We start from the raw sequence: 21,321 nt of genomic DNA, 5'->3' as shown, positions 1-21,321 counted from the left end.
CTTTCACTCCAACGGAGAGGAGGAGGATGGGAGGCTCAAAGAGAAGGGAAAGGGGGGGCTCTTTCCCTCCTTTTTCAGCCCCCCATCCTCCTCCTCTCCGTCCCTTTTGCATCACTTTCTACCACCTGCCCCTCACTTGTCCCAACTCACAACACACACACTCACTTCTTGACGCACTTGCACTCTCTAGTGTCCCAGGGCAGAGATTAGGCACACCCCTATCGCCAACCTCCACACCAGTCTCTACATTATTGATGCCGAGTCTGTGTCTGTGTGTCTGTGTGTGTGTGTGTGAGACGCTTGCACATGCATGCTGTAATGGCTATCTGGTATCTCCCCTGGGAGGGAGGGGGGTGAGGGAGGAAAGTAGCCAAAGAGAGGGAGAGTCGAGGTCAGAGAGATTAAGTGTGGTGGAGGTGGTTAGGTCGTGCTCTGCAAGCTCTTCTCTGCTGCTCCTCTCTCTTCGTCTTCTTCTTCTTCTTCATCCTGACACACAGATCATATGCCCACAAGCACACAGATTCCAAAAATTCCCTGCTGAAATTCTCCGATCAGGTGTACAAGGCTTTAAAAACAGATCAGTGTGTGTATGTGTGTGTAATAGCTGATCCAGTGTGAATCAGGACAGCTCAGCCTGGGTTGGACTCCGGGTGGATAGAAGAAAGACACCTGTTCTTGCTTTCAGCATTCCTCTAAACATAATCCCTACCATCTCTCTCTCACACACACACACACACATCACGTGGGCTCTTTGATGTAAAGGTTTTGACAGGTAAACTGATTATACAAAGCACCCGACACCCTGACATGCACAGCACACATATACACCTGTGCACTGTACTCGTCTATTTGATATACGCTGTTGCTGATGACAGTGAATTGTGCATCGTTTCAGGTAGGGAATGTCCCCTTGCCTTTATTCACACTCAGCCTGGCTGCCAGTCTGAGTCCCAAGTATTTACATGGGATCCATTTCACTCAAGGACCTGACATATGATGTATGTGTGTAGTGACCTCTGTGGTCCGTGCCAAAGTCAAAAAGATCAGATACATCTTGACCGATAAACACATGCACGCAAAGTCACTGACTCACATTTGCACACAACTCTGGCAAAGTAGCTTAACAGCTGTAATGTTTGCTGGCTCATTTTTTAGCAACTCCTGCTTTACATGCAGACAGTTACACACAAGGCCTCTGCTGTTGGTCACTGAGCAACGTCTGTGGAGCTCAACTGCAGCACCACGTGTGCGTGCGTGCGTGATTATATGTTATTGTTGGAGAACCATGCTCGGCAGAGCTAGTATGTTTGTGATTGCCCCCAAAGTGTTCCTCTGTGAGTGTAGTTCACTCAGGGGTTTGATCGTGCTACAAGTGTTTGAATGCTTGAAAACGAAAGAAGAGGAGGAGGGTGGGAAGAGAAAAGGGACATAAAATGACAGTGAGCGTTCATTTGCATGCTAACTTCTTCCTACATATGCAAGTCTGGAAAGTCTGAGAAATAACAGACACAGACGACACAGTTTATGCAGTCTTTACACCCATGGTCATTTCACATTGTGATGTTTGTTATAAAGAACAATAATCTGTGGTTTGAGTAAAGTGGCTAAGATGCCCTCACAGCTTGTTTCTCATTGGCCACCTACCATCTGCATATTATTCAACACTGATAAAATTTGGAATTTGGAGATGGAAACTGTGTAGGCATCTTGTCTACATTGTTTGACTGATATTCAGAATTTTTATTTTGATTTGCAAAATGACTCCTGAGTAGGCACAACTGAGTGATTCATTGACCATGCCTCACAAATACATCAGTGTGATGGGAGGAAAACCACCAAGAAACAGTGATGAGGAATAGCTTGTAGCCTACATTTGATGAGTAAGAAGACACATGGGAAGATAACTTTCCTTTCAGACTATTTGTTTTTATCAAAAACTGGAAGCCTGAATATGCCTGTGTGTGCTTACAAAGCATAACAACAAAGCAAACAAATCATAAAGTAGTTAACTCATGCTGATGAAAGACTCCAGTAGCAACACTCATATACAGATTCATAGATGTCTGGCAGATGTGCTATCAGCATTATCTTGTGTTACGCAACAGTGACTAAATGGTCAGAACAGGCTAGTGCAGAAGAGATTATCAGGGCTATCTATCTCTGCCTCAGGCTGTCATCCAGCAAATCCATTGACAGGCCTGCACATCCATAATCTGATGATTTGGGCTGATGATTTGTTTCCCAATCTCCAGCCCAGCCTGTCTCATTTCCTCTGTTGCCATTTGCATGAGGTGCAGTTAAACACACTACAAACACTGGTTTCATGCTACCCTTATGTTAGATAAGATAAAATCTAATATGCCTTTATTGATCCCCAGAAGGGAAATTCAGGTGTTGCAGAAGTACATAAATAAGTAGGCCTACAGATAAATAGAGAAAATAAGAGATTAAATAAAAGTATATAAAATGAAATAGACTATACATAAGCAATTTCACTTAAAATTGCAAGGCAACTAATACAGTACCGTCTCAAGCAAAGTTGACATAGTGGTGTGGTTAGTAGTAGCAAAGTATATGTAAGAAATTTGTAGTAGGAAGTGATAATAAAATAAACAATATTAATAGAAAAATATAAACCCCTGACCCTTGTAAAACAATAGCCCTGTAATAAATACTACTTTTCTAAAACTTACAACTTTTAATCAATTTCGACAGTGTTAGATAGGCCCTGATTTAACTTATTTTTGAGGGTGTAGTTTATGTTCTTTATCACACCAATCATACAACAGTCAACATACACACAATTAAAGAAGCAGGCACAACTAAAACTGTACTGTAGCATTTATTGAAGGGCTATTGTATTGCATTGCATTATACATCCGACAAGTAACTCCATTTTTCTGGTTTTTACTGTAATGTGACGCTAAACATTGCACAAAACTCAGCGGGACTGACTGGCATTAAATGTCCTGCACAACGACACTTTAGCAGGGTGGATGCTATTTCTCTGTAACTCTACCTCCTCACTTGTTTATCATTGGATGATTGTTTATCAAATAACGTCCAGCCAAAGCTATATCTGGCTGAATATTACACTGTTAGTCTATTTCGCTCGGTCGTGTCAAATTTTCTTGACCACCCAGGCAACAGAATGTTGGTGGGAGACTTGCACAAACATTTTCAAACACGCGCACTGGCACAGCAACTCCTTCAAACTTGTACATTTGGGCACACACATGCTCACACAAACAGTCATATACGCACGCCCACAGTCTCGTTCTGTCTCTCTTACTCTGCGTTTCCTTTGAGCAGCGGGTGGGGAGAGATAGAATGGATAGACAGGAGAGATGACTGGCCATGTTGTTTTCGTCCGTTCATAGGAAAGTATGACTGCATGAGGGGAAAGAGGTGGAGGAGAGGTGGAAAGGTTTTTCATGTGCCTAACTGTTCCATGAAGCCCACTAACACTACAGCTTTCATTATTGTAGTTTCAGTGTGCGTGTGTTTCCTGTGAAGAGCTACTGTGGTGAGGTGGTGACCTAATGACAGTAGAGGAGTGTGGTTTGTACAAAAGCCTTAGCCTTAATTTAAAAAGCGATTTCACAATCACATTTTTAGGTCATTTAGTAGAGACCTCTGTCTACATTGAAACACCGGAACAACACAAAACACTTTGCCCTGTTTTCATTCAGGAAAAAACAAACTGCATCACAGCCAACATCTGGTAATGACCGACAGCCTAACTGACCAAATCGGTATTTTATAGTCGCAACATCTTCTGACAAAATCATCATAAATACATGTTAGACGACAGAAACTCAACCTGTGACTAGGCCACACACACAGCCGGTTACTCTGCCAAGTGTATGTTACACCTGTGTTCAGTCTGTCCTGTACTGTGTCTTAATGCAGCCAAATTTATAGTGTAGTTTTCATTTGCATATTCATTGTTTCTCATGTCAGACAGCTCAGTGCGCCTGTAACTATTACCTGTTAACCAGCAGTCATTCCCAAGCTACTGTGCTGCGGTGATAAAATCATTATTTTATAATCGAGACGCCATCTGTCAAAATCAGTGTAAATCCAGGTTAAAGACGACAGCTCTTCTGTGTATTCAGCCATATTGACATTCATGATGAATAATCACAGAGAAAATTAGAGGCAACTGAAGATTGTCTTCGTAACTTTACCATCACACAGCCTCCGACCCTCATTGGGCTGAATTATGTCATCATTTTTGAAAAGCTGTGTTTACCCTGTACACACTGAAACAAGCAGGTGTTTTAAGATTTACACTCTTAATAAAAAAACATTTTAGTCTGGACATTGTGTTTTATATACAATGACAATAAAGTCTCTATCTATCTGTGAAACGAGAGAAAAAGATGCATTTACAAATGTGGGCATACTCTTAGACTGTCTTGTAAGATCAAGACAATCAAAGTTATAAGGGCATCCGAGGATTCAGACGGGTTAAGGCATCTTACAGTGCTTCTCATGCCACTGTTTGTGACATATATTGCTTTATTCTCTCTCTTCTACTGTCTTTACTTTTTCCTGGCCTTCCTCTTGCTCACCACTGTGTCAAACTGTCCAATAAAAGAGAAATTGCTTGAGAATAACCCACAAACACTTTTCAAAAATTGACTGGAGAATGAAAAATGCATAGAAGACTTAGGGAAGTAGTGAGGACAACTAAGTGCAATGGGAAGTATCTCTGTGCTTGACTAAGCTGCTCTGTTGTATGTGATCTATACTTGGCTAGACACCCATAATCCTCTTTTATCTCATTGAACAGAGTGCACTCACCTGAAACAGCTACAACTGCTCACTCCTAATTTTCTTTTGCTTTGCTTTAAAGCTGTTTTCACCTACAGAACGCAACAAGATGTGTCAGGGTTCATTTGAGTTATATGTCACTCTGTTGTTTTTTTCTGTTTAATGTGCTCTCCACATCATCATTCAGTGTTGTTGTCGTTGTGCTCCAGTGACCCACACTAACTCCCTCACTCTCTTTATTTTCTCTATTACAGGGTTTGCATTCCCAGACTGGGCTTACAAGCCTGAGTCGAGCCCCGGGTCCAGGCAGATCCAACTGTGGCACTTCATCCTGGAGCTGCTCAGGAAGGAAGAGTATCATGATGTCATCGCCTGGCAGGGGGACTACGGCGAGTTTGTCATCAAGGACCCAGATGAAGTGGCCCGGCTGTGGGGGGCCAGGAAGTGTAAACCCCAAATGAACTACGATAAGCTGAGCAGAGCACTGAGGTATGATGGCAGAGAAACTTGCAGAATATGTTTGTTTCATTATGTATCTGTATGTGGGAGTGTGGATTCATTCATGGTTATTTACTCAGATTCTTGACCTTTAACTTCTTTTGTTTGAGGACCAGAAAAAGAGATATGAGCTGTTTTCCGTAAAGCCTAATTTTGCCTCATGATTATGATAACGATCTGTGGAACTTACGGGCGGCAAATTCACATAAATACTTATGATACGCTAAAATTTACCTACCCCTCATGCTCCAGTCGAATGACTAATTTACTGAGACCTTGCATTCAAATTACATAGCCATGGCGCTAATATAAATCCAAGATAGTGGGGTCGATGAAGCTGTACCAAATACATATAGTTAGGTTTCCCCTCCATCATCACTGTCTCTGGGTTCCAACTCATGGACAGGGGCTGAAATAGCTCCTTTTCCAGATAATTGAGGAAGGACAGGTAGTGCCTTTCCCAGGCTGTCACACCCCTAGTGAGGCTTTGCAGTGCCATGATGCAAGATTTATCTGGATTGGTGCAGCAGCAGCAATCTTTTCACTGGACTGTGGACTTGGTGTATAGAGACAGCTGAGCTTGAAGTCTCTATGTTCCAACCCTCACCTGTGGTCAAGAACTCCTGAAATGCCACTCCCTAAAATACTTTATCATGAGACCGAGTACACTATAATCTCCCTCCCAGTGACCATGTGGTTTCCATGTACATAAAGGATGTGTGCACACATTGAGTGATCAGAGAGGTTGTTCCACTCGCTTAGATAAACAAGCACTAGTGCAAATGTTTAGTAAATGAGGTTATGGCTCTTAAACACACACCCCTGAGGCTACATTTGTTGTAAAGAAACATTCTGTAATCCAAATAGTGAATACCATCTGTGACCCAGGCAGTTGATTCCAGTTACAGCAATGACCTGCTGGAAGCATTTCATTCGGACCCACAGAACCCAACAGCTTTGACTCTCTGGCTCTGTTTCATGCAGACATTCCCATTAGTCATGCCTGCCTGGGCACTAATAGCACTTAACCAACTCTCTAATAGTTTTGCATGAGTGACCCTGGCCACATGCCTTCACACGGTATTGACCTGTAGAGTTACAACACTGACCCATTTGGGCGGTCATAACTTTAAGCCTTTTGATTAAAGTTTATGTCCATGCACCAGCCAGCTCAGCCAAGCCCCTTAGTACCTTGGTGACTCTTTCTGCTCATCATTTATGGGTTGATGTGTCTGTGGTTATTGATCCACAGTGTTAGTTAATGTCATTAGTCAGGTATTTTGATATAAACTAGGGATGCACCGAAATGAAAATTCTTGACCGAAGCCAAGCACACTTTTTTCAATTTATTTTGAATTTTTGAACAATTGCATAAATTAAATAGTCAAGATGTGCTTTTTACTCAGTGTTTCCCACAGGATTTGGAGAGACTATGGTGGGCGGGTCTGAGGCCCAAGAGGGTCCGGTAAAGTAAATTACATGTGTCCATTTACTTTTAATGTACACATGATATGATATGTTTTATACTTTCTGTGAATATAATCCAATTAATCTTATTTCCATACTGTATAGACACCTTATTTTGAAAAACGGACGTTGTCACATGTGTATCCTCATGCTGAATTCATCAACTCCGACCCAATTTGATAAATAATGTTGAATGTGGTTCTCGTATCACGTAACATGAAGTCTTCATAGGCTATCTTCAGGTAGGACTCTCATACTGCAACATTTGTTCTTTGTAAAGAGAGAAACTGACGCTAACTTGCCTGTCAGTTTGCACTGGTCCATTTCAGTGGATTTACCATAAAGGCTTGAATACGTGTGCGCTCCAAATTTAGATGCAGCTAGCTTAATTGCCTTATCACAACTGAATGACAGAAACACTCAAAGCGCGTCAGACCGTTTGTTGCCTTTTCTAAGAAGTCAGCCACAGATAGTGTGGATGTGCTAGGAGACAATTCAGTGGAACAGTGTCTGCAAATGACTATTTTTGCATCTTTCTTGGATACTTAAAAATGCTTCCACACTGCCGACATGTCAATGTAACTGTTCGTTAAAATTTAATCGGTGTTTTGACTTATTAGCCTAACCGAAAGTGCTATTTTCAGCTGATTAATTTCGGTGGCCGAACATTCGGTGCATCCCTAATATAAACTAAATTATGATTCATCGTCATCTGTTGACTTTATGGCTATCATGTGCTTATCCCTCACTTACTGTGAAGTATAGCCTACTATCGGGGTGAATTTTAAACTTTTTTATCCGATGGTTAGTTTGAGTTATTCTCTGGCTAGAGCTGGTTTGCTGACTTTCAGATTGCGTTCGCTCAGTATGAGGTAGATCAAATTGACGTGTCAATAAGCAAATTGCTTCAAGACCAACAAAATAGTTGGGAGTTAAAGAAAACAACACAACAGATGTTTCTGATTTTCTTTGTACTTTTGGCTTTCAAGGTCACCAAAAGTTTGATTTTACATGTTTTACATTTTGTGATCTATACTATAACACAATGACCTCTCAGCACATTACAGTTCAGTATTACAGACATCACATATCCCTGGGGAACTCTTCTGTGTAAGCACAGCATCTTATTCACTGCGTCATGTGTCCCCGGCTTGTTGTTTACAGCCAAACATGGCCAAGATTAGTCTAAGCCACATAGGCCATTAAAGGGGGGAAACACATTGAATTGCTTAATTTAGGGTGGGAGGGCTTATTTTCACTCATTTACACTGGTGAGATTAAGATCACGTCTGTTACATATGTCGGTCCTATGGGGACAGAGGGAATTAACAAGGGCAACTAATCATGTGTTCATACATGTGATGCACACACACAAACAGACTTGGAGTCCATATATAAAGTTCCTGAATTAGAGAGAAAAAGAATATGGATATTTGTGGTCAGGCTGTGTATTTATAGCTTGTCCATCCTCTAGAGCTGTAACGGATTTAGAGCTTAGGCTGCAGTGCTTTATTTTTATATATATATATATATATATATAGAGCAGGTCTTAGTGCCCTCTGATGGACCGGCCTTAGATTTTCTATGCAGGAGTGGAGCTCTTGTGTCAGGTTGTCTCCCTCTTTGCCTATAAATTGAGTAAAGTCACTTCAGGCTTAGAGTGAAAAGGTCAGTCAACAAAACGGCACACACCCACGTCCATTTTGTCACCTGATTTGACACCAGAGCTCCTACCAGTCCTTCACCACAAGAGACACTGGAAATTAAGCCTCTCAAGACGCACATTAATAGTAATGTAGCAAGCAGATTAATGTCACTAAGGATTAAGAAGTTATAAAGGAGTTACACAAACATGTGCATGTGCATGGTAACAGTCCCCATATGGAGCAAACTGATGGAGAGCAGGCCGTCTCGTGCCCTTCGTATGGAGAAAACCTGGAGTCTGCAAGTCACCATGTGGCAATTAGCATGCACACACATTCACCCATACTTAAAAAGGCAGGCCTGTTTTAAAGTATTCTTTTTATCACTTCGCCTTTTGTAATTATTATTTTTACCTCTATGATCTTATTCTTTCCTGTCTGCCATGCACATGGTGGAAATTCCCTTAATCAGGACTGCTGCATTGTGTGTGTGGACATGTGCGTATGTGTTGGCTTTCTGTTAAGGGGACACAGCCTCAGTCCATGCGTCATCTTGGTCTCCCGCTCCCATGGCCGGTGTGAAATTCCCACTCCTGTAGAGAGGATTATACTCACACTGTGCGTGCTTGTGTATGTGTTTATGTGCAAGTGTGCGCATGTGTGTGCATGTGGACATGTTTTGAAAGTGTGTTTTTGTCTTTTTTTTTAAATTAAAATAATGAGTTTGTTGTTCAAAACATATAATATTAGGGCCTGATTTCCATAGTGTGTCAGGTCCTGCATGAATTCAGCTCCTTTCAAGTCATGCTTACCTTGGGCTTTGATATTCCTCAACATTTGAGGTGAGTGCTATCTGACATTTTTGATGCAAGTAATTAACCCATAGCTGCATTTTCATAATGAGGGATCATTTGGTAGGACGAGGAAGTAAACCTGGCCACTAATAAAAAGGCCAAGCCTTCTCTCCTTCTGATTCCCTGCACCACCGCCTCACTCTCATAAATGAAACTTGTACTGAACCACAAAGGAGAGCAAGGGAAATGAAGCCTGTTGCTAATCAGTCATTTCAGAGTGCTTAATGAGTGTAATCATGCTAAGAGGTCCCAGCTCCTAGAGACCTCCAGACCCCCCTGTCCTCCAGTCAGCAGCCCGCATTGGCTGCAGCAACATAGTGGTCAGAGGTCAGGGAGACTGCCACGCACAGCTGGCAAAGATTAACAACGCAGCACATGTGCACAAATGCACCATTGTACACAGACTCTTGCCCATGCATGCTTGCTTGCACACATGTTTGTAGTGTTTGCTGCATTTCCAACATTTGTGTAAGTGTGATGGGCCACAGCAGCTGGAAAATTGCCGACTGAAAAGCACATAAAGAGAATGAATGTTCCTCAACATTCCTGATCATGGTGATGCTGTAGCTTCAGAATATTTTGTTACCAATATTTTTTTCAGTTTGTGCTAAAACTATACAAGAACATGCATTTAATACCTTGTTTTAAAGTGAAGTGATGGTACTATGGTACAATCCAAGAAAAGCCCATCAACCATTTTTAAACTGCTGCTCTAAAACTGGTTCTGATGTGCATTTAGAAGTAACCCCAGTGACCACATCTACAAAACACGCTGCAGGAAATACTGCTGCATATGCACAGAGTGTTACTCACCTAGCTGGCTGGGCCTGTTTGTAGGTCAGAAGGCCTCTTTCTACAGCAGTGCATTGTGTGGAAACACCTAGGGCCAGAGAGAAAGTGCAGAGGGAGCACCCAGGGACAGTACCACTGTATGACTTTGTGTTCAACTTGTGCTTGTGTGCATTGTCTTTCCATTGTCTCTATCTGCAGCATGTATGTGTTCAGCGTACATGAGCGTTGTGTGTATGTCATTGTCCCTGACTGAATGAGGCCTTTATTTTCTATGAGGGCGGAATGCACACACACCAGAGCATGCTCGAGTACATATTCGCACCCACAGAGCATGTGACCAGTCTAATCGTACCCTGACCAGATCCTCCTTCACACATATACACACACACACACACACACACACACACACACACACACACACACACACACACACACACACACACACACACACACACACACACTCACCGCTTGTGACACCTTGCCTTATCATACCCCCTACCCAGCCCACATCCCCGCACAAACACATTTAATTTCCTTTTTGAGACTGTAAACACTTGTCAAACCTGGCTTCTGCACAAAGCACTCTCACGTGTGCAACTTGTAAACACACACACACACTCACCTGATTGTGAGCAGCCGGTGTGTGTGTGTGTGCATGTGTGTATAGAAGGATCTGGCTGGGATGTGTGTGTGTATCAGCCAATGCTGACGAAAGAGGCAGAAAATAAACTCGGGGCTCATGGGGAGTATTGTAATCCCAACTTCCTGTCACAGTCAGCGCCTATTTACAACCCAACAATAGGCAAGGCACAGCCTATCCACGCAAACACAAGTAGGTTGGTTCACTTCATTTTTAGTGTTGACATTGTGTGCGTTTCTGTGATACTGAAATAGACTGGTGAGCTTATACACATATCATGTTAAAGGGTAATAGAGAGAGTTGTCCAGAGTGGGCAAGTCTGCCATCTGAACTGACTGTACAAATAGACCACATCTTGTCCCAAAAACATTCCTGTTCAGTTACTTTTTGTTTTTTACTTTTTATCTGAAACTTATCTGAATCTCAATATTTAGTACTGACCGAATTATATCTGTTTGCATCCACTGCTATGTCAGGTCCTGATATTTCATGTTTTAGACCTTGAATATTATTTTGTTGCACTAGCCATCGGTTCTAATAGTTATGTTAGCATCGTACTCTCCAAAGTAATTGCTGACATATCTGAACAAGGCAACGTGGCTAAAAAAATAAGTCCCATCAAACATTAGTGGTAATTCTTGGTGCCCTGTTGGACCTTTTTATAGTGATGTTGTTGCTTTTTGAGATCTTAGCAATTAATTGACGAGCACAGTGTTATCCTATCCGAGTTGTAATGAACAGTTTCCTTTGGGTCATAACTTTTCCAATTTTTATTTCATTAAGTTCTTGTATAGCTTATTTTGAGTGTTTCAGAAGTTTGTCTTATTTTGTTAAATTAACAAATGGAAGGGGTTTTACGTGGGGGGGGGGGCTGTTTTATATTATTCGGAGTTAGAAATCAAAAAATCTGCTATTGTATTGACACCAGTATGAAAAGAATGTCAAATAACACAATTGTAAAAGATAATACTACGCAAGTTTTTTTATGTTAATGGCTTAAACCCTGGTTCAAGTGCTGTTTTGAAATATCTATGTTCATTCATTGCCTGTGTGTGTGTGAGAGTGTGTGTGTGAGAGAGACTCTCTCTCTGCTTTGATCATAATGTTTTGGACCACAGCAGGTCTGTGTAATCTAAGCCTTAATCCCTGGCCTAGAATCACACACAGTAACAACTGAGTTGATGAAAAGCCTCCCCTCTGTTCCCCTGAAGGCTTTGCCTAAATCCATACTTGCATTGATTGTTCAATCTACTCTTTTGGTTAAACAGGGAGCGGGATAAAGCTGCATCTCCTGGATGATACAGTCAGAGGGTGTGTGGGGGCACACATGCACATGTGTAGCGTATGCCTGAATGAGATTGCAGTTATGGAGTCAGGATATGGGAGAGGTGTGTGTGTGTGTGTGTGTGTGTGTGTGTGTAAGCCGAGTGCGGTGGGCAGCTAAACACAGGCACTCAAAGAATCTCTTTCTTCTCTTTTGAAGTGAGTTCAAATGCTCTTCAAAGACTGTCTGCCCATATGACGGCGCAGGAGGAGGGAGCATGGAGAAGGAATGGGTGACCATGTGTTCTAAACACAGCTTCAGTTGCCTCGGCTGGGATTACGCAAAGTTGTCCGCTTCCAACTATGCGTTTCAGCGTCTTTTTTTTGTGTTAGCTGCATGTGTGAGTGCAGCCAAGCACACACAAAATTTTAGTTGGCTACCCTCCCTAGCATCCAACAGCCATGAGCCACGGTCAGATGTGTCAGTGATATTTTTGGCCTTTGGGATACGTCCATGTTTATGTCATTTATACACTCAGTTGCCAGTTTATTAGGTCCCCTCATCTAAAATTAATAGATCCTACCATCATGAAAGTTAATAATGATTAAAAATAATAAAATAAAAACTAGAGAGGTGTTGATTCAACTTTATAGTCATTTTGAAGGCTGTGGCCTGTGGTGATGAATAGTGTTATACTCAGAGGCCTTTCTAATATTTTATCAACCTCATTTACATCAATGAGGGTAGACTGAATATTAACAAGGCCGCTTTATGACCGTGGAGACGCACTACATGGGTTTGCCACTATTCACTTTCTGTTTGAATCGAACAAGACTGACCAACATCAAAAACAGGGAGAAGTTGAAAGTTAAACATTTGTAACTTAAATAAGTTCGCCTGGATGCGCTACACGGATTTGCAGAAAAACTGACAACAACAAGTCATGCGGTGTTAGGAGAGGCAGTTTGGTCTTTACCTGCTGTGGATAAATGTCTTTGGAGGAGAAGATCATTATTTTAGACTCTTGGATCCCTCAAAAAAAACATGGTGCTTCGCATAAAGTCAGAGGAATAGTACAAAAAGTAAATTGTTGGAAAACATTTCAGGTTGCCTTTTTACACAGTGTTTGCTAACTAGCATGCTACTTACTAACGACGAGCTAGGAGCGGCGAAGGCAATGACATGCATTTTTGAGTGTTCACCATAAGACTGCCCTAGTTTTAATTTGGATTCCCTAAATAAACTTGCAACTAATCTCAGAAGTTGTATTATTTATTAAAATTTTAGTATGTGTGGTGTTTCAGAAGCTGATAAAAACGCAGTGTGTCATGAAATTTTGCTCCAATTAGGGGTTGCAATGATGCTGTGTGAGACATAAAATAAATTAATCTCAGATCATTTTGTTTGTTTGTTTTCTACCCTTGCAATTCATATTCATATTGGGCCCAAATGTAGACCCTAATCCAGCCTGTTGACTTTTCAATCTTCAGCTAATTTGATCACAGTCCTGTTGTGGTTTTAATTCTGCTTGACTTCCTGCCTGTCTCTGTCCATCCCCTCGCTCCCAATTGCTCCTCTCCCCTCCTTCCCCGGCCCTTGTGAGTGTCTCCCCTGGAGCAGAAATTACATGCTGCTTTGTGCCTGGCGTAAACAATGTTTTCAACAGTGCGGGCTTGTCCTGTCTCTCTCTCCCTCTCGCCCTCTCCCATCGCCTCAGGGGACGACTGGAGAGCGCAGGGAGAGTGTATGGATAAAGAGGGGGAGGTGGATTGATGAGAGAGAGAGAGAGAGAGAGAGGTATCAGTAGGATAATAGGAGGAGGGTTGAAGAGAAAAGAGCAACAGTCTGTTCCCAGAACAAAAATGCCCCAAACAATCTGTGTAATAAGCATAGTAAGAGGGGGTGAAAGGCAAAACCTCCCTACTGCCAGACAGACACTCACTCACACACACACACACACACACACACACACACACACACACACACACACACACACACACCGCCGTCTGGATAACTACCATTCAGTGTAATGATAGTCAATGGGCTCTGATTAACTCAGCATTACCTATATACCCTGAAGCCCCTATCTTTGTCAGCACACTCAACTTGTGCCAGCAGACACATGCTGGAGGAAGGAAAAGTGGTGCCTAGTGTTAGAAAAGCAGGTAGGCATGCAGACATGATGAGCAAATGTGCCGTCTGGTTAAGTCTTGTGTTTAATAGCCAGGGGCGGTATTGAATGGGTAGGTGGTGGTTTTTGTGATCGTGGCGCACAAGCTTGTTATCTCCCTGACGGACAAACACATTTCGTCTTTGTTCCTTTCTTGCTCTTTATCTCTTCCTCTTTCCTTCGCTCCAGCTCCCTCAGTGTGTGAGGCTTGGCAGCCAGGGATCTAGAGGTTACATAAAGTGGATGTGGATCTGGGGAAGAAAGCAGAGAGATGTTACATAAAGCGCTGTAGCTGGACAAAGGTTAATAAAAAGTAAGGCTTGTACTGTAGGCAGGAGCGATGGGAGAGAGGGAGCTTGAAAAAAAAAAGAGAATGGCCATTACATAAACAGATAAAGATGGGGTGAATTATTGGTGGCTTTGCTTTGGTGTTACATAAAGACATGGGTCCATCCAGCAAAATGAATAACAGAATGTGATTTTGTGTGTGACACTGAGACAATTTGAACTTAAAGGACCCTAAGACACTTTTTTCTTATTCCTGACCTTTCTAGACAGATATACATTAATGAAGGTACCACACATACAAAATATACACAAAGTATCAGGAGTCGCACACACTTACAATCCGTTTACCATATACATTTTGGTGTTAACGCTGCATACGTTGACCTCTGATCTCTTGATTGTTTGTTTATCCCGCCACACAGCATCACTGCTGCTCCACAGCTCAGTCCATCCACTGTTTCTCATCTATCGGTTTTCTCTCTTTTTCACCCCCCCCCCCCTTCCTCCCGCCTCCTCCCTTTACTGGGTCTGCTTTGTGCAAATGTCATACAACACTCTGTAATATCTATCATTAGAGATGGGGGTGCGACATGAAAGACTCATGCTTATTAAAGTGTGTGCTTGAGTGTGCAGGCGCATCTGTCATAGTCTCAATGACTTCTTCAGGAACAAAATAATACTTTAAAATGTAGATATATTGTGGATGTAACGTTTCAGTGTTGTTAATAATGGTGGGATAAATCAAAATGGTTGCATAAGAGATTATGCAGTCAGTTATTTAACCCTGATGTGTGCCTTTTATATGTGTCTTTACATGCATTAGGCATGTGTGAGCACAGGGTCTTACTGTTTTTATTTATCATGTCTGCTTTATTCTCTTTACCAGATACTACTACAACAAGAGGATCCTCCATAAGACCAAAGGCAAGAGATTCACCTACAAATTCAACTTCAATAAACTGGTTTTGGTCAACTACCCCTTTATCGACATGGGCTCAACTGGTAAGCCTGGACTGCTTAGGGCTGTGTGTGCATGCCTGTGCATGTTCATGTTATCTCCTAATCCCACAATAGGATCGCATGATTACATAGGATTACACAGGAGAACATTATATATGATTTCTCAGTATTCTTCCCCTCTTTTTTTTTTTTTTTTCTCTCCCTCCATTCCTCCCTCCCCCCTTAACATCTCCAGGAAGCAGTGTTCCTCAGAGCGCCCCTCCTGTACCCACTGGAGCAGGAACTCACTTCCGCTTTCCTCCTTCAACGCCCTCCGAAGTCCTTTCCCCGAATGAGGACCTGCGCAGCCCTGGTGGCATGTTCAGTTCTGTGGCCCGACGAATGGCACGTGGATCTGTCAGCGACTGCAGCGACGGCACCTCCGTCAATTCTGAGATCGAGGAGGGCAACGTGGGAGCGGGAGAGGAGAGGGGAGACAGGGGTGTGAGCGGAGGAGGACCTGGTGGTGGAGGAGGAGGTTACCGAAGTATCATCCATCCCCGTCTGTCTCATGAAACCCTCTTCCGCATGTATGGAGGACCAGGTAACCCCGCTGGGCACCCAGGCTCCCGTGGCCCCACAGGGCACCGCATCCACGCAGAGCCCCTGTCACCCTTCCCTGTGTCCCCTCTGCCAGGGCCAGGAGGAGCTGGCCTTCTAGCCCCTCCTTTGTCCCCGGCGCTCTCCATGACTCCGACATCTCACCTCCCCTACACTCCCTCACCCACCCTGTCACCCATGTTAGGCTCCCACTTCTCCTTCAACCCAGAGGACATGAAGCGTTACCTGCAGGCCCACACCCAGTCGGTGTACAACTACGGCCTCAGCCCCAGAGCTTTCCTCCAGTACCCCAACATCGTTATCCCTCAGCCCCATCGGCCCGCCGCAGACAAGGCTGGTCTGACCGGAGAGAGAGGCGAGAGAGCAGAAAGAGCAGCGACAGTGGGGGGAGGAGAGAGGGGAGGAGAGCGGCACCACCATCCACCTCTGGCTCACTCCGCCCATCACCACCCGCATCCACCTCACTCTGCCCACCCTCACCCCCATTCTCATCCCATGCATCACCCACTGCACCTGGGTGAGGAGCCTCCACACATGTCTCCCTTCAAGTTCAAGCTGCAGCCACCACCACTCGGCAGGAAGCACAGGGACAGTCAAAGCCAGAGTAAACCTAGGCAGAGCTCAATGTCCTCAGGATCTGGATCCATGTCATCTACCTCTGGCCTGGGCTCCTCGCTGTCGTTCGGCAGTGACCTGAGCTCAGCCAGCGGCTCTGGCCTCGTATCTGCCTCCTCCTCAACGCAGTCCCTAAACAGTGCAGGGCTTCCCAAGATAAAGGTGAGATACATAGACCTAAATATCACTCACTGTAATGTATTCAGCAATCTCAAAGTTACACATAGAGAAAACCACAAGATCTTAAAAAGTGTGTCCTTTTTAGTAAAGCCGCATTGTGAATAATTTATTAATTTATCATAAACATCGGCTTCAATGGTATTCACTGTCTCTTAAAACATTGCTGGACTAAAATGTTATACTAGTTCATTGTTAGTGAGTTCCTTAATTTTCTGTTTTCCTCTTTTCCCATTTTTATCCGACTGTCCAGGTGGAGCCCATCTCTGATATTGAGTCAGAGGAAGAGGTGGAGGTGACTGACATTAGTGATGAGGACCCAGATGACAGAGATGAGGAGTTTGAGCTTTTCTCCCATCGCCACTCCAGGGCCCCTGGCCACCACCACCACTTTGCTAACGGCACAGCCGCGCCGCAGCATCAACCCCATCCTGATGAGGACCTTGACGAGGATGTCTTCAAAGCCCCTGCTCCACCTCCACCTGGCCTGATGCCCTTCTTCACCTCGCAGCACACACACTCCAGCGTGCATCGCGGGCTGCTCACTCTCAAGAGTGAACCCACCGAACCGGGGGACAGTAACACACCCCCACCTCAGACGGGCTCGGTGGGAGCTTCCCAGACGAAGTGCATCCCCCTCAAGCTGCGCTTCAAGAGGCGCTGGAGCGAAGACCAGCGTATGGAGGCCTCACAAGAGGAGTCAGACGACAAAAAGGTGCGACCAGAGGAGGAGAGGGAAAGAGAGAGGCAAAGTAATGGACGGATGGAGATTGAGGAGGATAGGACGGGAAGTGGAGAAGGAGACAGTCCTCCGCCATTGGCGTACGAGGGCTCTTTAGCCACACCGTTGGCCACACAGCGGAGGGTGAGCGCTGAGCTGCACCGTGCCACTGCACAGCTGTCTCTGGAGAACAAAGACTGCTGATGAGAGACACAGCCCAAACACTACTGTTCCAGTAGCACTAGAGGTGGTACAGGAGTATGTAAATGGTTCCTCTGTAATCCCTCTCCCACACTGACAAACTAGATTCCTGAAACCTCCAGTGAGCTGAGAGCACAGTCCAACATACACACATATAAAACAAACACCTCAGAGACAACCTGACTCTTGTTCTGCCCCCTATCAATCCTTTGTCTGGATCAGGACTCTTCTGGGACACATCCTTTGGGAGGTGGGAGTCACTCAGACTCAGCCATCTCAGGCACCCCGACTGTAACGAGGCTGAAATCGGAGGGAGACTCCCTCATGAAACTTCAAGTTGACCTCCCGTCTGGCCAGTGAAGCTCCAAATGCCCTGTCCCAGTAGCACAGCTCCTGCCTTCAGGCCCCATCAGCCAGTCAGCACTTTCCTCAGGGGACACGCACTCCCTTACAGCCCAGCAACACACCTAGGATGACGAAGTTCATACTCTCCTCTGTGCTACTTTTCCTATAAGCTGACGGGACTTTGATAAGTGCCTGTATCTAAAACCCACAGCCCTGGAGTGACATGGAAGACAACAAAGAAGGGAGAGGACTGCTATGAGTAACCATTCTTTCACTCATGAAACCCTTGTTAAGATTGGCACAAGCTGAAAAATCATTGGGGGGGGAGTGTGTCTCTAAGACTGAAGAGTGGGGCTGTTTGGTGTTGTCTGACTGACTCTTAAGCCTGGCCCACTCCACTCAGGGAAGCCTATTGCTGTATGTTTATTGGAATCATGCACACAAACACACAAGCAAAAACAAACAAACAAACAAACAAAAAAAACAGCCAACAGTGAAGAGGACTCACAGTGGAAGCGTCGTTTATGGATGCTTAACCATTTTCACTGCGACGCAAAATCATCCACACATTCACATTAACACATACATAGACTTTGACTCTGGCACACTGTTTCTCTCAGAGCTTTTGACTTTTGTATAACCTTTCTGTCTCTCTCCTGTCTTGCCACCTCTTTCTCTTGCGGACCACCTGTGGAAAGATCATGATTCCACTTAAAGAAATAATTTTAACCCCTGGGAGATGTGAGGAGAGCAAAAGAGAAGAATGAAGAAGTACTTCAGCGTAGAAAAAGGACTGCTGAGGGGACCACGAGGGGGAGGGAAGGGTTTGAGGGGTTCCAGTAATTGTTAACTAGACTCACCCTAACATGGCTTGTATCCTGAAAATATTCTCATTCAAGTCCCAGCAGCACAGAATCCTAGTTCACCAGCTCAAGCTCCTCTAACAATCGTAGATAGTGTTTAAACTAAACCAGCAAAGACACACACACAGGACTGCCTTCAGCTATTAAACATTAACCTCTCTCTCCACCTCTGTAGTGGCGTCATCCTCCGGTTCCTGAGTGTGTGTTAGACTGCCAGGCCTGTTACCTACAAGTGAGAGCCTGAGAGAGCAGGAGACATCTTAGACCTCATATACACACACACACACACACACACACACACACACACACACGCTGCCTCTCTATGCCTTGTTTTTATAGCATGTAAAAAAAAGTGCAAACTGAGCTCTAATAACACACATACAGACTATATCTTTATATATTCTAAATGAAATTATTAAAAAAGTGAGATTTTAAAAGAACCATAGCATTTTAATGATATGATTTATTCAGGATTTTTTTGTAAGTGGATTATTTTGAGTGGTGAGACGTGTTATGCACTGGGTAATATGGTGTGATTGGTGGGTGGACAGAAAGAAGAGGAGTAGGTGTCCAGGGTTTTCTTGTACATTTGCTTCATAGACAAACGAGCCAGAGAAAAACAGCACAGGCCAGTCTACCAGAACAAGACCAGCAAGAAGAAGAAGAAGAAGAAGAAGAAGAAAAAAAAAACAGGGACTCGAACAGACTGACAATGCTTCACTTTGTGTGGTTCATTTGCAGTAGCTTGCCCTTTTAGCACGCAGTACTCTGCTCTTTCCTGTCTGTACAGTCTTGCCTGTTCTAGCCCCAGGCCACCTCTTCAGGCCCCCCCTCCTTGTGTGAGTGTGTGTGCGCGCGCTCAGATTTAGCTCATGGGTTATTAGCGAAGTAGTAATCCTGTCTTTTCTCGTAGGCCAGTTAGCATAATGCTCCAAAGTTCACAGCAGCTCTGAATTGGGGCATGGGGGGGGGCGGTAATCATTACTGCAGGACAGCCTGGAAAAAGTTGGACATGTGAGGCCCTGTCCTGAAAGGCCCTCTCCTCAAACTATGCACATTCAGACATACACAAATGATTTGTCATTATGTTTTCGAATCCCGGAGCTTTTTTGTCTCTGCGTCCAGGTCATCCAGGCGCCTGATGGGTTAACTGAGCCGCGTTGACCCGCGGGCTGTCCCCAGCCTGGCCAGTGACAAGACGGATCTATAGCAGCGAACTGTGAGATAGATGACCTCCAGGCGGTCTGTGTAGCTGAGCTGATTGAATTTCCTCATCAGACCCCTGTGGTCTGGAATGGAGCATGTCACAACATGCGCACACACACTCTCGCACACTTACCCACACCAAGTCCTGTGTCTGTATTGGAACTGACAGCTGCCTTATTACTACTTTTCATATCTCTGCACCAGGTGAGGCCATCAGTCTTACCTGCTCTGCATTCTTTCTCTCTCCTTTCTGTTTCATTTTTCCTCGCTCTGTTTCAGCCGTTGTCTGACTTCCCGCTAACTGCAGCGTGATCTGACTCGGTCATGATATTGCAGGGTAAAAAGATTGATTTGGACTCTGATTGTAACACAGGCTCTCTCTCATCCTGTTTCATGCCTCTACAGTCAAAGAACGGTAGATAAACAGCACAAAGATTACATTTCTCTATCAAAAGAATAAAGGTTTCTCAGTTTATTTTTCTGATGTCAATATTGCTATTGATTATTGTTGTTGTTATTGTTCTTATTGGGTTATTTACCTCTCCACCTGGCATTATTATTATTCCATGGCTCTGTTAGCTGTTGCTTTTTATGTTGTGTACATCACTTTGGATGATGTGAAAGCCCCCCCCCCCAAACTCCATTCCCTGTTTGAAACCTTTAAGCCCCCGAAACCAGAGACCTTGTTCTTGTCTTTAGTTTTTACAAATGTAATATAACTAAAATGTGTAATAATAATTTTGATGCTGACAGAGAAATAACATCGGGGACTGAGAGAGAAGGGCAGCGGCAGAGGATTTTATTTAAGAAGGGGGAGTGATCTTATCTTTTTTTGTCATGTATTGTAATTTTTATTTTATAATGTTACTTTTGTCTCTCTCTCGCTCTTGTATTTTTTTTTTCTTGTTTTTTTTTTTTAGGGGGAGGGGGGGGGCGGGGCGGGTTGTATCATTTTAAAAGAAGAAAAAAGATGCGTATTGTTTGACTGTGTAAAGGTCTATCTTCTCCCTCTTTCAGTCTCTCTTCTTTCATCTCATCTCCCCCCCCGAGCAGTTACATAACACTCAGATGGAGAGATGAGAGTTAATACCATGATGTAACATTGAATTTCTCCACTTCTTTCATGTTTTTTTCCCAAACTTGTAATTAAGCTGTAATCAGGGTTAATTAAAACCAGTTAAAACCCAATATGAATATCACTGTGTTTGTTTATGTCTGCTCTTCTTTCATACATCCAT

General features: G+C 43.8%; 1 protein-coding gene across 1 annotated transcript in view; it reads left to right on the top strand.

Annotated features, from left to right (window-relative positions):
* The window catches only part of erfl3 (Ets2 repressor factor like 3), a 52,056-nt gene extending 31,066 nt beyond the window's left edge, over nt 1-20,990 (top strand). Inside the window, exons 2-5 of the mRNA XM_046045291.1 lie at nt 5,034-5,268; nt 15,282-15,397; nt 15,591-16,732; nt 17,001-20,990. Coding sequence (XP_045901247.1) covers nt 5,034-5,268; nt 15,282-15,397; nt 15,591-16,732; nt 17,001-17,672 — 2,165 coding nt within the window. The 3' untranslated portion in view covers nt 17,673-20,990. The remainder of the gene's footprint in view (nt 1-5,033; nt 5,269-15,281; nt 15,398-15,590; nt 16,733-17,000) is intronic.
* The last annotated feature ends 331 nt before the right edge of the window (nt 20,991-21,321 follow it).

Source organism: Micropterus dolomieu, linkage group LG03 (genome assembly GCF_021292245.1).
Source record: "Micropterus dolomieu isolate WLL.071019.BEF.003 ecotype Adirondacks linkage group LG03, ASM2129224v1, whole genome shotgun sequence".
Taxonomy (NCBI): Eukaryota; Metazoa; Chordata; class Actinopteri; order Centrarchiformes; family Centrarchidae; genus Micropterus; species Micropterus dolomieu.
This window is presented reverse-complemented; position numbering and strand designations above follow the sequence as displayed.